Here is a 12,646-nt window from a genome sequence, read left to right on the forward strand (position 1 = left end):
CCTTCCCACTTCCCCACAGAATCAGCAGATAAGGAGAGAGAAACTCCTCTCGCTGTATGTTTGTGCAGAAGCAGGCCTAAGAGCTGGTCTGTGGCCCCACTTTAGGGAGTCAGGAAAAATGCATGTCGGTACTATGTGCACCTTCACAGGACTGCTCAGCGGGCCTGGGATGGGCGGACCTGCTGGCTACCTGCAGCCCTGGAGTTCTCCTATTGTTATCTGAGAGCTACACCGAGCTGGATCCAAGATTTCTCTGTCTTCTTCCTCCCAGGATCCCCAGCCCAACCCTTTTTGTCCATGGCAGGCCACTAGATCGATGTACCACGGATGTGATCTCCATGCTGGTGTGCTAGAAGGGGTCTGAGTGCTGCACAGTTTGCATGGTCAACTCAGCTGGTGAAGTCTTACATAGGTCAGGGTAAGCGGAAGGAAGGAAAGGTGGGAGGGCCACAGCAGCATCACTGAACATGTCTGTAAGATGGAGATGTGCTGCTTCCTCTTCTGCTGGGAGCTCCCTACAGGTCTGTGCTGCCTGGTCAGGGGCCAAGGAGAAGAGTAGAGAAAATATAGGACTGTGCAGAAGATTCACTACTTGGCATGACTTGAAGTCAAGCCATGGCCTAGCTAGCTCTACCCTCTTCCACTTTCAGGGGCTGCCCATGGTAGGCAAGCCCAGTGCAGACAGACCTCCAAAAGCACAGTGCTGAGAGTCTCCCCACCTTCCTTTCCCAGGGATCATGGAGAGGGAGAGCAGTTCCATCTGCAGCTCCCACTGAGTCCCTGGAGGATGCTGAACAGCATCCCCAAGGTCCTGTGACTTCCAAGGGACATTGCCAAGTCAGTGGAGATCCTTTGCCTTGAGGGCCTGCCCTATTTCAAGTCCTGCTATTTCTGTGCCGTGTAACCTCTGGAGCTAGTATAACTAGGAAAACTTGGGTTAGGAGAAAATACATGGTGAAAGCCATATTCCAGGGCATTCACAGACGTGGTTTGAAGGAGAAAGGTTTCCCCCAAAGCTCAGAAATCTCATTTATCTGAAATCCACACTAGTGGCCCTGAGGTCAGCCTGCTGCTGCTGCCTGTGCAGGGCCAGGGGCTTTGATTCCTTCAACCTTTTGTCACTCCAGCTACTGTCACAGAGTTCCCTTGTGTGCTGGTCTAAGGCAGCCAGCAAGCCAGGTACTGCCTCCTGGAAGCAAGAGGAGTTGAACCAGTGTAGTGGCCTGGGACCTCCTTCTGGGAAGCCCTAGCCCTCTGCATCACATAGACAGGAGCTGATCAGTGGAGCATCCTCCCACCAGCGTCTCCTCCCTTACTCAGTAGGCGCATGAAAAGGAGGAAACAAAGGCAGGGCTGATGATAAAGGAAACTTCTCAGAGGTAAGGGTGAAAAAATCACCCAGCAATGCTTGATGTGGTTGCCTGGATTGCACACTGGGTATGGCCTGGGGAATTCTTTTACCCAGGAGGCGGAGGAGGGGAGACCCCTTGACCTCCTTTCAGAGGTGACCTCCCTCCCACATCATGGAAAGAGAAAAACTTACTTAATGACAATTTGCATTTAAAACATTAAGGCAAATGAGCAAGTCCCCTGGGGCTGGTGTTTTCATGGGGCTTGCTCAAGCGCACTGCCCTTCTCCACCAGACTGACTGGTGAGAGCCCTGATGGGTGTGGGTCGGGTGCCTCCTGAGCTGGCCTGGGTGCCAGGCATTGCCAGTGGCTTTCTAGGGGCAGTTATGACCCTCAGGAGGCCAGGACCAGGGCCAGTCTAGGGAGGAGGGGAGCCCGGCCCAGTTGTCGATCTTTGCTTGGAAGGCAGCAGCCTGCGGATGTGCATTCTGCTCCAGTTCATCGCGGGCCCTGCTGGGCCTGGGAATGCTTTTTGTGTTCCTCTCCAGTTTGGAGAGTAGAGTTGCTGGGCTGAGGCAGCATGAGCCACTGTGAGTGCCTGAGTCTGACTTGGAAGGGCATGGCAAAGCAGGGTCTCGCGTCGCACGACGGCATCAGGAAGGCCGTGAGAGTTTCTGCTGCAGTTTCACTTGGGCAGGAGGGGAGAGCTGCTTTGTAAAGGGGTCCAAAAGTTGAGGAGCGAGCCATGACTAGAGGCAGGCGGGACCCATGCTCATGCTGAGCCTGAGCTCAGGGGACAGAGCGCCCACCTGTGCTAGTGAATGCCCATGCAGCGCCACAGCAGGAGAGGGCAGTGTGACATCGGTCACCTCTGTTGCAAGGTGCTCACCAGGCTCCAGATATTGTGAGGGAGCCAGCAGTGACCGGAGAGCCCCAGGAATAACACAGTAGACACCTGGCCTTCCATAGGACCCACATAGGCACCACACACACACACACACACACACACTCTGTGTGCACTTGGAATCTTCCCAAAGGTAAGGATGTCAGAAACAACCAGCATAGCTGACCCCAGGACACAGGGGGTTTACCTTTCAGCTTTTGCGTTTGCTCACAGATGGCCCCTCTCCTCTTCTAGCCACTGAAGGACTCTTTGTACTTTAGGGTGCCTTGCCACCACTGGCTAACCTGGGGCCCCACCCAGAATGTTTGGCACCGAGCCATCCTACTAGCAAAACTCGAGGACCCGTTTCTTCTCCAGAGGACATGGTAGGGAGAAGAAACAGCTCAGTCGGCTAACATGGCTAAAACTCCTGTCACGCAACCTGTGTGGATGACAACCGTGTGTAACACGCAGGCAGTGCGCGATGCAGGAGGTTCTGGCCGTCAGACCCCGATGGTCCTGGGTGGAAGTCGGACTCTGCAAGTTGCTAGCAACACAAACTACGTGGGGTGGGGGCTCTGCTTCCACACCTGCCAAATGAAGCATGGAAGCAGCCAATCTCAGAGGCCCATCTCAAAACGTTCACAGCTTAGCATTGCTACAAGCACCCAATTCTTTTAAATCTTTAATTATTAAATATTTGAACCATAAACACAGTGGTGTATAATGAATCCCAGTTAGCAAAATGACCAGCATTCGCATAGGACAGAGTTAAACATCTCAGCAAAGGAAAAGACAGACTTACCATCTGTACTGGGCAGGGGCCGCTCCGGGGGCGAAGGGGTGGATTTCATGCTGTTGCCCATGTCTCTCTCTCCCCTGGGGTGGCCAGCGACACTCAAAGCCTGTGGTACAAGGACATGCACAGAAAGTCAGCTGCACCCTGAGCCCTCGAGGTGGAGAGTGACCCAGTTCAGAGTGCATCGTGCCTCATCTCTGAGGCAGCCCGCTTCTCGAAAGGCGGCTGTTTTCATGTCAAGATGCGATTTGTGTTGGTTACATTTGCGCAGCTTGAGCTCTTTTATCAAGGGAATGACAGAGTAAAACCACAGAGAAGGAAGTTGCTAACGCATGCTGTTGGTGGCAGAAGTTTCCATTCCTCCGCACCCTCGCCGAGGACAGCAGGCAGTGTTTGTATAGAAGCCAAGCTGCATTTCAGAGGGCCTGAAAGGGTCTGAGCTCAGAACCTGAGTGGTCAGCTTCCTCACGGTGAGAATTCAGGGCACACAAAACGTAGGAGCGAGGTGACATAATAACCCAAAGGGATGTGGAGGGGGCCCTGTCTCCACATTCGCTTGTCTGTGTAAATTTTCCAGCACACTTTCACAAAGCAGCGGCAGGGACGGCTTCCTGATGACCCGCTGGCCCAGCTGCCTGTCGTCATGCTACCAAAGTGCTCACACCTGCTGTTGCTTTTGATCACTGCAGAGAGCCTGCAAGCTCAGCTCACAGGGAAGACGGCTGAGTCTTGGGATAAGAGACCTGTCCAGAGTCACACGGCAGGGAAAGGAGGGTTGGGACTTGAACTGCTGATGTTTAACCTGCAGCTTTCTCCATCACGGTTTTTCTTCCAAAGCCCATCCCAGTTATTCTCATGGTTCACTTACAAGCTGGCTAACCAACTTGAAAGGTGTAAGTTGTACACCTTTTCCTGCTAGTTTTGGAGGATAATGGAACAGCTATGGTTTTTGGCTACAAAATTAACAGAGATGAAGCGTGCACAGAAATTAGATCATGGCCTGGCATAAATACACAGCAGTTACAGTCATTTCCAGTCTCTTTCCAGGCTGTCCTTAAAGATTAAGCACTCCAATTCTGAGCCCCAGTGCAGGCATTCTGAAAGTGACATAGATGATTGCAGAAAAGAATGTTAGGCAGCTGCATCCCATGGGATGCTTAAGGCACCGGAGAGGGGCCCATCCATCGATAGGCTGCATCCTGCCTGCGGGGACAGGGAGCCAATGGACAGCTGCCCCAGCCAGCATCCAGGCCAGCAAGAAATAAGCCCCACCTTTTTCTGTGTCTGTACCTCATGTGTCTGGGGAGGGTCCCAATGTCAGCCAGGCCACTCCCACCCACCCTGGGAGCCTGCTACAGTGCTCTCTGTGTTGGCCACAGGGACATGTCCTTGTAAACCTATTGAACGCTGAAAACACTAGGCGTGCACATGCGCTTACTACCACACCAAACCTATAGAATCTCACAACTTGGTGGCACAGTGTACTGTAGGGGAAGGTTGATTCTCTTATGACCATGTGGCTGATAAGAAAAAAAAAAAAGGATCACATCAATATTGCCAACCTGGGCCAGCCAAATAGCTCAGTGGATTAAAGTGCCTGCAAGCTTGGAGGCACAGGGGCTGGGGGTTCAATCCCCAGGCTTGCCAGGCTGTCTTTGCCCCCAGGGTGCGCTGAGATAGCAATTGAGACTGGGAGTGCTGGTGCATGCCTATAATCCTAGCTCTTGGGAAGCTGTAAATAGGCGGATCACTACTAGTGGGATCTAGTAGTGAAACCCTGAACACCCTGTAGAGCCTTCCCTGAAATGCAAAATAAATAAATAAATAAATAAATAATATTGCCAACTTGCAAAAAGATCCAAATTAAAAATTTACAGCACAGTTTCTACTCAACGTATCTGGTTTTGGCACCAATGTTAAGTTGAAAAATCTCAAGTAGAATCATCTGCACGGATTCTAAATGGTCTATGCTATCCCAAACAGTGAGGCCTTCTAGATGAGGTAGAGGGAGGTTGGCATCCTGCCTGGTGTTGGGGAGCAACTAGTGTTAAGTGGGATTCTTAGGATATTAAGAAACAAGGGAAATCAAGTTAAGTGGCTTATTTTTAAAAGTTCATGTATTCTAAATATTTTCATTAAAAACTTGTCACTTAAGACTAAAACTAATATGGCATAGTTTTCTCAAGATAATCACAAGACTTGCGAAGATTAAACACCTGTGATGCACCACAAAGGCGAGGCCAGAAGCGCTTCGCGTCTCAAGTAAAGCAGAGCCATATCTTCTCTGGGCGCCATGGGTCTTGGACGGGGCAGCCTACCTGCAGATGTAGGCCAGGCCCAGGCTTCACAGCAGCCCACAGGACAGCATGATGAGGACAGCATGAGCTCCGCCTGCCGCCGGAAGAGGCTGTGCAGCATTCGCCTTTCTCCCAGAGGAAGTGGATGCATTTGGCCTGTCTCTAGATCCTGGCCTGGCAAACTGCAGGTGGCTGGCTGAGACCCACAAGCCCTGCAGTGTGTATTCCCAGGGCCACTGCCCTGAACAAGTGCCATGAGGGAGGGAGGGAGGGAGGGAGGGAGGGAGGGAGGGCCACGGCAACCCACCAGCCTTAGGCACCATACCCTGGACACCGGCGGGGAGGAACACACACCCAGCCTTCTCACCTGTGCAGAGCCCAGCTCTACACAGTGGGTGGCGAGGACTTGCATGGGGTGCACGGATTGGGGCCACTGCTGCTCTGTCCTCTTCTGCTGCTCCCCGAGGCCCCCAGCTGCCCCAGTCCCACAGCTGCTCTGCCTATCACTGAGGCCCTGGGGCTTCTAGAGAAAGCCCTCAGCATGGAGAGATGACTCTGAAACCAAGCACCGGTTGTCCTTGACTGGGACTCCCTTGACAGCACCTTTCTGTCCTTAAACCTGCCCCAATGCTTATGTCCCACACCACAGGCCACAGACCTGGCCGCTGGGCCCTGCCGCCCGTCCCTCCCTGGCCAGCCTCTCCCACTCCATTCTCTCCTGGAGCCACTTCCTAGCAGTCGGTCCTGGCCATAATGTCCCCTGTCCTCTCTTCCCTTTATGTCACAACTGTGCCAGAAAACAGCTAGAAGAGGCTTTCGCATTCGCCAAATTGCCCCATAACTTCAGAGTTCATCTCAAGCCTTTGGGTACCATTTTGGTGGAGATCCTGGAATCTAGTATATGAAGAAAAAAGTTTAGACTTACAGTTTTCAGACGGGCTAAGTGGGGTCCAGTAAGAGACAGATACCTGAGGATTTGAGACCAGAGGGAAGGCAGTCCGAGGACCCGGAGCCTGTGATTCTACCACGCCTTTGACTCCAGCACACCTCTCTGCTGTGTTCGGGTGGCCGAGCTCACTTTCCATGAGAGAGGGCTGCCTTTGTGCTCAGAGCCCCCCAAGCCCCCTCCAGGCTTCCGGGGCCCCTTGGCACTGCTCACGAGTCTCCCAGAGTCCCCAGGAAGGAGTTAACTCATCAGGAAAGGGCTTTTATTTGAGAAGAGCGAAAATACCCCTGAGAGTGAGAGCTGGAGTCTCCCTAATGAAGGGGCTGAACAATTTGATTTAATCTGTGACAGTTTTATGCAGTGGCTAGAGGTGGGAGAGAGGGTGCGAGCAGAATAATAGCTTCTAGGAACAATAAGAAAAGGGCAAAAGAGAAATGAGTTAATTAACACTGGCTTGGATGATTCTCTTCCCTTCTCCTTTGTCGTTGTGGTGTGACTTCCTGGTGTCCAGGGCACAGGACTGCCACACTATGCACACCATTTTCCCTCCAGTCTTTGCAATAATGTTGCTTGCTATAGGTGACCTTGGGCCTCAGTTTCCTCTCCTAAAAAATGAGATGAGTGAAAAAGGTGGTCTCCTGAGAGGAAGCCTTTTAACTCCACTTCATTCTAGCAATCAAGACTTCCTGGCTTTTTGAAAATTATTAATAGGAGGAAAGAACCATCATAATTTTTATGAAGTCCCATTGGACAGAATGCAAATCCTGTCTTTTTATTCACCAGGACTGAGAGAGAGAAGCTAGCTAATATGCACCAGACCTGTCTTCAGCCCTGAGTCTCCCTGCACCCCTGCGGCAGAAACTGTCCTGCCAATGGTCCTGGAGCTAGACACCCTGTGTCTCTTGCCTTCATATCTCAGGACCTTTGCCTGGGACCATGACTGTCCTGAGTGAGGACACTGGCCAGTGCAGGGCTGGTCACATTTGAGAGGACGCAAGGTGAGGACAGACTCCCACCCACAGAGAGCTGCCACAGGAACCTGAGGCATGCTGGCCAGCAGCCCCTCCCTCACAGGGTTTCTCTGGCCAGATCCTGGCTCCTTTTGCTGTGTGCTCTGCATCATCTTTTAAGGGCAAGGCCCAGCCTAACTGAGCTTCCCATTGCAGGACCATCTCAGGGTGGACACGTGTCCTTTGTTCCTTGCGCACCTTGACACCGTCTAGCTGGTAGAAAGAAAGGGAAGCTATGCCCTATGCAGTGTGCCAACAGAGAGAGCTCAAGGAAGTCAGCTGGAGAAGGCAGACGGACATTGCAAGTAAACAGGGAACTGAACGCATGTGGAAACCCATCAGGCCAGCTGCCCTTTGGCCGTAGATGTTCCTCCCACATAGTGCGGTATGGAGCCACAATACCATGAGGACAGGGTCGTCAGTGTCCACATATCACAGGAGCAGTGATACCCAGAACAGCCACCAGGCCAGCCAGGGCCCAAGTCCTATACAGCCAGCGCATCCTGGGGGCTACCACTGCTCCCCTTAGGGTCAGCATGCTAATGTGGACGAGCTTGCAAGGCCCATAAGAGGTAAAGCAGGGCCTCAGAGCAGGCCTTCCCCACCCCAGTCCCTGCACTCTGACCCCTGAGCCACGCTGCCCATCTTCCTGCCTCTGTGTTCTTTCTAAGACAACAGAAAGGTGGTTTCTAAAAGCCATCAGAGCCAACTTCAGAAGCCATCAATTTTGGGGAGACAAGGGGCCTAGAGCCCCAGGGCCTCTTCACTATCACATGGAAAAGAGTGGGAGCCCGAGTCTGGGGATCAGCTGGGGAACCATAGGGACAGGAGCAGCCTCAGTGAGGGGCAGAAGGAGCAGGGGCAGTGTGACATGTGTGAGACATTTCCAGACCTTCCTAGGACTGTTTTAGAGAACTTTTAATTCTCTAGGGCTGAACAACAACATCAACAAAAATACTAAGTTATAGTACATTAATTCCAAATGTCCAATTTTCTCCACATGTACGAGTTACTCTTATGTCACAAGGTCTAGAAGAAGGAGGGAACTCTAAATCAGAACCTTCAAGACAGGCAACCTTATTCAGAGCTTAGTGGGTGAGGTGGCACCAACTTAAGTAAGCCCATTCCCTCCTCTTGGCCTCTGGGTCCCAAAACACAAGGTAGAAAGCTGGACTGTGCCCACTGCTCTTTCACCTCAGCTTCTCCCATACCCACACAACTGGTGTCTGTGACTCTGTCAGGTTCAGGGCTCCAGATGGGACTGATTCGCTACTTCAAGGAAACTGAGTGCTGGCAGAGGGGCTCCCCACGGCCACTCTACCCGCTGAGGACCTGGCCGGATTTCCGGAGCACCCCACCACATCCTGAGCTTGCTCAGCAGGTGCACCTCTCGAGGGGGGCTCAGGGCTGCTGAGCTACTCACCCAGTGACCCACTTTGCCCCCAGCTCCCTCTGGCTATGTGTAGTGGCAGGCCTGGTCCCCCATCCTGCTTCTGGGGTGTAGGATGCTCCTGGGCACAGGCCGAGGCATGGGCTCTCTCCAGCCTTCTACTATGTCCACCTCAAAAGCAGAGGCTCAGAAATCCCTGAGAAGAGACCTTGGGATCCTCTTGCCTAAGATATTTAAGCTGCTTGGCTCAAGCTGTGTTTTAAAGAATGGTGTCCCAGAACACAATCCATAAAATGCATGCAAACAAAGTTCATGCTGGGGGCGGGGGTTCAGTACTCCTTTCCTGCACCTGCTCCTCTTCACAGGAAGCCTTAATCCTGTGATGCCATGTGGCAGCCACAGTAAACTAACAATCCAGGTCTCTACTGTTACAAAGATAAAGCTCAGGACATATAAGCACCCTGCTCGGTTCACACAGGACCTGTCTGTCCACTACTGGAAACCCTCCCTCTGCCTGCTCCTTGGCCTGGCTGCCAGGCCTGGTGCACATGTGTGTTCAGGCCTCCCTCCTTGGCTTCCAGGAAGAAATTTCACAGGTCAGTGGGCTATCGGGAGGATGGGCTTTGCCATGGACTAGCTTATGCTGGATGCTAATCTGTGACATATTTCATGGTAATCTTAAGATGTTATAGAAAAAGTCAGATCGAGGGCCAGCCAGTGCTGGGATACATTTTAATGTCAGCTTTTACTGTCACTAAGCCTTTCTTTCTACTGCTTTTCCCCACTGGATGGAAGCCTTTCTACCTTGCTAGGCTTTCATGAGGAAGGTTAGCAAGAGGAGGGGCCAAGACTGAGGCTGACATTATTGTAATTTTCAAGGCCCAGTGGCCCAGGTGTCCAGGCACAGAAGGCCACCCTCTGGGTGGGGCCACTCTGCCTGTGACCCTGTTGAGTTTGAAAGTATGTTTCTGCTAAAGTTGGTTAAGGATAGGGCCAGATCCTGGGGACACACACAGCTTGTAAGCTGCTAGCATCAGAACAATGGCAATGAGAAACTCTTATGCTACTAGATTCATATAGGAGGGAACAATGATCACAGAGTAGCTTTCAGTTCAGGTGGGAGTCCTCAGTGAATGCAGCCTCAACATCAGAGGAGAGGACCGGAAACGTCCACCTGGGCCTGAGGGACATGGGTGAAGCCAGCCCAGAGACTGGAGAGGCTTTGATTTCTCCATGATATCAGTTTTCCCAGCAAGGGTTAGTTTGGCTTTTGATTCATATACTGCATAGGTCATTAGCATTACTCATAGAATTATCAGGCCAGATAGAAATCGGAAATCTGCCCAGTGCAGCATATATGCTGATGAGAACCTATGGTTCGGACCTCCTCCTGTGGGTCACCTGCCACAGAGCGGATGAATAAGTCCATTCCGGGCCTCTCGGGCTATGGGTCTGCAGGACGTGGGTGTCAGCTGTCTAAAGAGGTCTCAGGAGTCTCTCCCAGGCTACTGAGGGCAGCCCTGGCCTACTGTTTCCTCAGAGTGCTCTTCCTGCCTTCCTTCAAGCTCAGAAGCATGGTGGCTGCAGCCTCATGTGCCTGGAGACAGCTGAGGCTGGGGATGGCTACCTCGCCACGTGCCGAGGTTGAGGGGAATCCCTAATGGGCCTCAGGAGCAGGTACACACTGGGCTGCAGGCACCACAGAGCGGCAGACTGTGCTGGATCTTTCTCCATAAGACGATTCTTACATGGAACAGCTACCTACGGACATCTCAATTTGTTTTGAAAGGACAAGAGGGCCTCCTCTCAATGGGTAGTCACCACCTAGACCTAAATTAGATGTTCAAGATGCTGACTCACCAGATGCCCAGAGGAGCCTGTCCAGGGCACCGATGAGGACCCAAGTTTCTGAGAGGTTAAGCTACTTGCCTAGGCTCCCACAGCTAGCCTAGAGAGGGAGTCACTTTTTAGGTCTTGGTTCCCTTCTGTCCTAACCCTAGCCTCTCCAGTGATAACTCATCCCAGCATAATGTCACTTCACTTTCAAGAGCAGGTACTGAGAGGGCTGGAGTCCCCAGGAGACTGGTGGAGAAATCAGGGAGGCCTGGGGACTGGCCTGGCCCTCCTCTGCTGGTGTCCAGATACCCTTCCTCTGACTGCCAGGAAGCAGGGAAGCAGCTCCTTCTCACTGAACAGGGCCCAACTCCTTCCTTTTGCCCTGAGCCCTGAGATTGTCAACTTCGTGTTGTAAAATCATTTGCATGGGTGACAACAATACTTCGTTGAGGAATGCACCTACTTTCTACCTAATTTTCCTAAATTTTACTTTGTAGATTCTATCCTTAGAACCTGCAGCAGCCCACAAGCTTCTCTGAGGTGGTGGGAAAGCATTTCCCCCCAGAGGTACCAGTTTACTTCTCTAGGAAGAGTGAGTGCAACAGCTGGAGGGCTCTGTGTGCACATCGAGGGTGATGCCAGCTCTCACAGGCATAGTCAGGCCTACAGGGGAGAAGCAGGAGCTGCTGTGTGCTGAGGAACCTTGGGTCTGCTTTGCCCTTGTCTCCAAGCTCTGAGTAGTGTGCCTCATTTCACATGGGCCTTGTCCACGGGAAAGCCGAGACCATGTTGTTGTCTCAGCTCCCTGGCTGGAAGATGCTGGGGGCAGAATTTGACTTTTTTTTTTTGCAGTACCAGGGATCCAAGGATTGAACTCAGGACCTTGCACTTGCCAGGCAAGGGTTTATTCTACTGAGCTATCTCCCTGGCACTAGGGGAAGGATTTGAATCTAGTCCATTTTTCTCCCAAACTGACTCTTACTTCCCAAGGCCCCTTGGGCATAGAAAGGTGGTGTTGGGGGCAAGGGTAGTGTTACATAAAGCCAGGCCTCCATTCCTCTGAGTCTATGTGCTCTTGTCTGGTGTGCTAGAGGGTCATGCCAGGAGCAAGAATCCAGTAGCTGGACCAGAAAGAGAACACAAAGGGTGCAGAGGAGGCCCAGATACCCAGGGTGCCTGGAGCACAGGACACAGCACACAGCTTCAAGCGAGTGTTTGTGAGACTTGGGAGACATGGGGCACTGACCCAGCTGTAAGGTGGGGGGAGACATCCCTCTCCCAGGCTCAACATGAATATTCACTTACAGCCTTCCAGCTGCTCTGCTTCCCTGGGTTTTTCTCCTTCTGGCTCTCTATCTCTGTCTCCTTCAGGGCACTCACCATGATAGGCCTTGTGTGTTTGCAGCCCTTCCTACAGGATAGCCCTTTCTGTGGCCAGGCTCCATACAGACTCCTCAGTAAATGGCTGTGGCCTCCGTGGAGCCTAGTACATCAGAGCTGCTCTGTTAATCAGCAGACTGACTGGAGACATTCTGGAGAAAGCTCCACACCTAGTGCAAGCAGGAGGTGGTGTGCTTTAAAGACAACCTGACTCATTCAAGGTGGTCATTGTGCCCCTACAGACAACCAAGGGCAATTCTCACTTTCCACTGAGGCTCTTTAGGTATCCTCAGCTTCGGTCACTGTTAGCTCCACCCACAGCAAGCCCTTCAGCAGCATCAAGCTGCCTTGTGTCATGTCTAGGGAAATGGAACTTTGCAAGGCTGATTAACAACAAATTGAGCCACTGAGCCCTTGCCAACCCTGTTTCTGACTAGAGCTGAAGTTACTGTAATCGGGTATACTCCCCTCCCCCTCAGTGGGACTCCGAGAGGAGGAAGTGGTTTGGACAGGATGTACTCCATTCCTTTGGAACCTTGGGGAGGTAGAGCGGGGAGGAAGTCACATGGTGTGCCCTTAATGCATACTTACTGAGGGAATGGGTAGATGTGTGGACAGGTGGATGGACGGGAGGATGGAAGGGAGGATGGGTGGATGGATGGGTGGATGGATGGATGGGTGGATGGGTGGGTGGATGGGTGGATGGATGGGTGGATGGGTGGATGGATGGATGGATGGATGGGAGGATGGAAGGG

The 12,646-nt window shown here is 52.3% G+C and overlaps 2 protein-coding genes across 3 annotated transcripts in view; one reads left to right on the forward strand and one right to left on the reverse strand.

Annotated features, from left to right (window-relative positions):
* Tg (thyroglobulin) overlaps positions 1-12,646 on the forward strand; it is a 230,967-nt gene that overhangs the window by 166,825 nt on the left and 51,496 nt on the right. The window lies entirely within an intron of this gene.
* Positions 1-12,646, reverse strand: part of Sla (Src like adaptor) — a 33,583-nt gene that overhangs the window by 18,092 nt on the left and 2,845 nt on the right. Inside the window, exon 2 of one of the 2 annotated variants that reach the window (XM_023702600.1) lies at positions 3,039-3,138. In XM_023702600.1, the coding sequence (XP_023558368.1) occupies positions 3,039-3,099 (61 nt within the window). In that variant the 5' untranslated portion in view covers positions 3,100-3,138. Of the gene's footprint in view, positions 1-3,038; positions 3,408-12,646 lie in introns of those variants that run through there. The other variant, XM_004642486.3, reaches the window with a different exon arrangement.

The sequence above is a fragment of the Octodon degus genome, unplaced genomic scaffold, assembly GCF_000260255.1.
Source record: "Octodon degus isolate 3935 unplaced genomic scaffold, OctDeg1.0 scaffold00154, whole genome shotgun sequence".
Lineage (NCBI taxonomy): Eukaryota > Metazoa > Chordata > Mammalia > Rodentia > Octodontidae > Octodon > Octodon degus.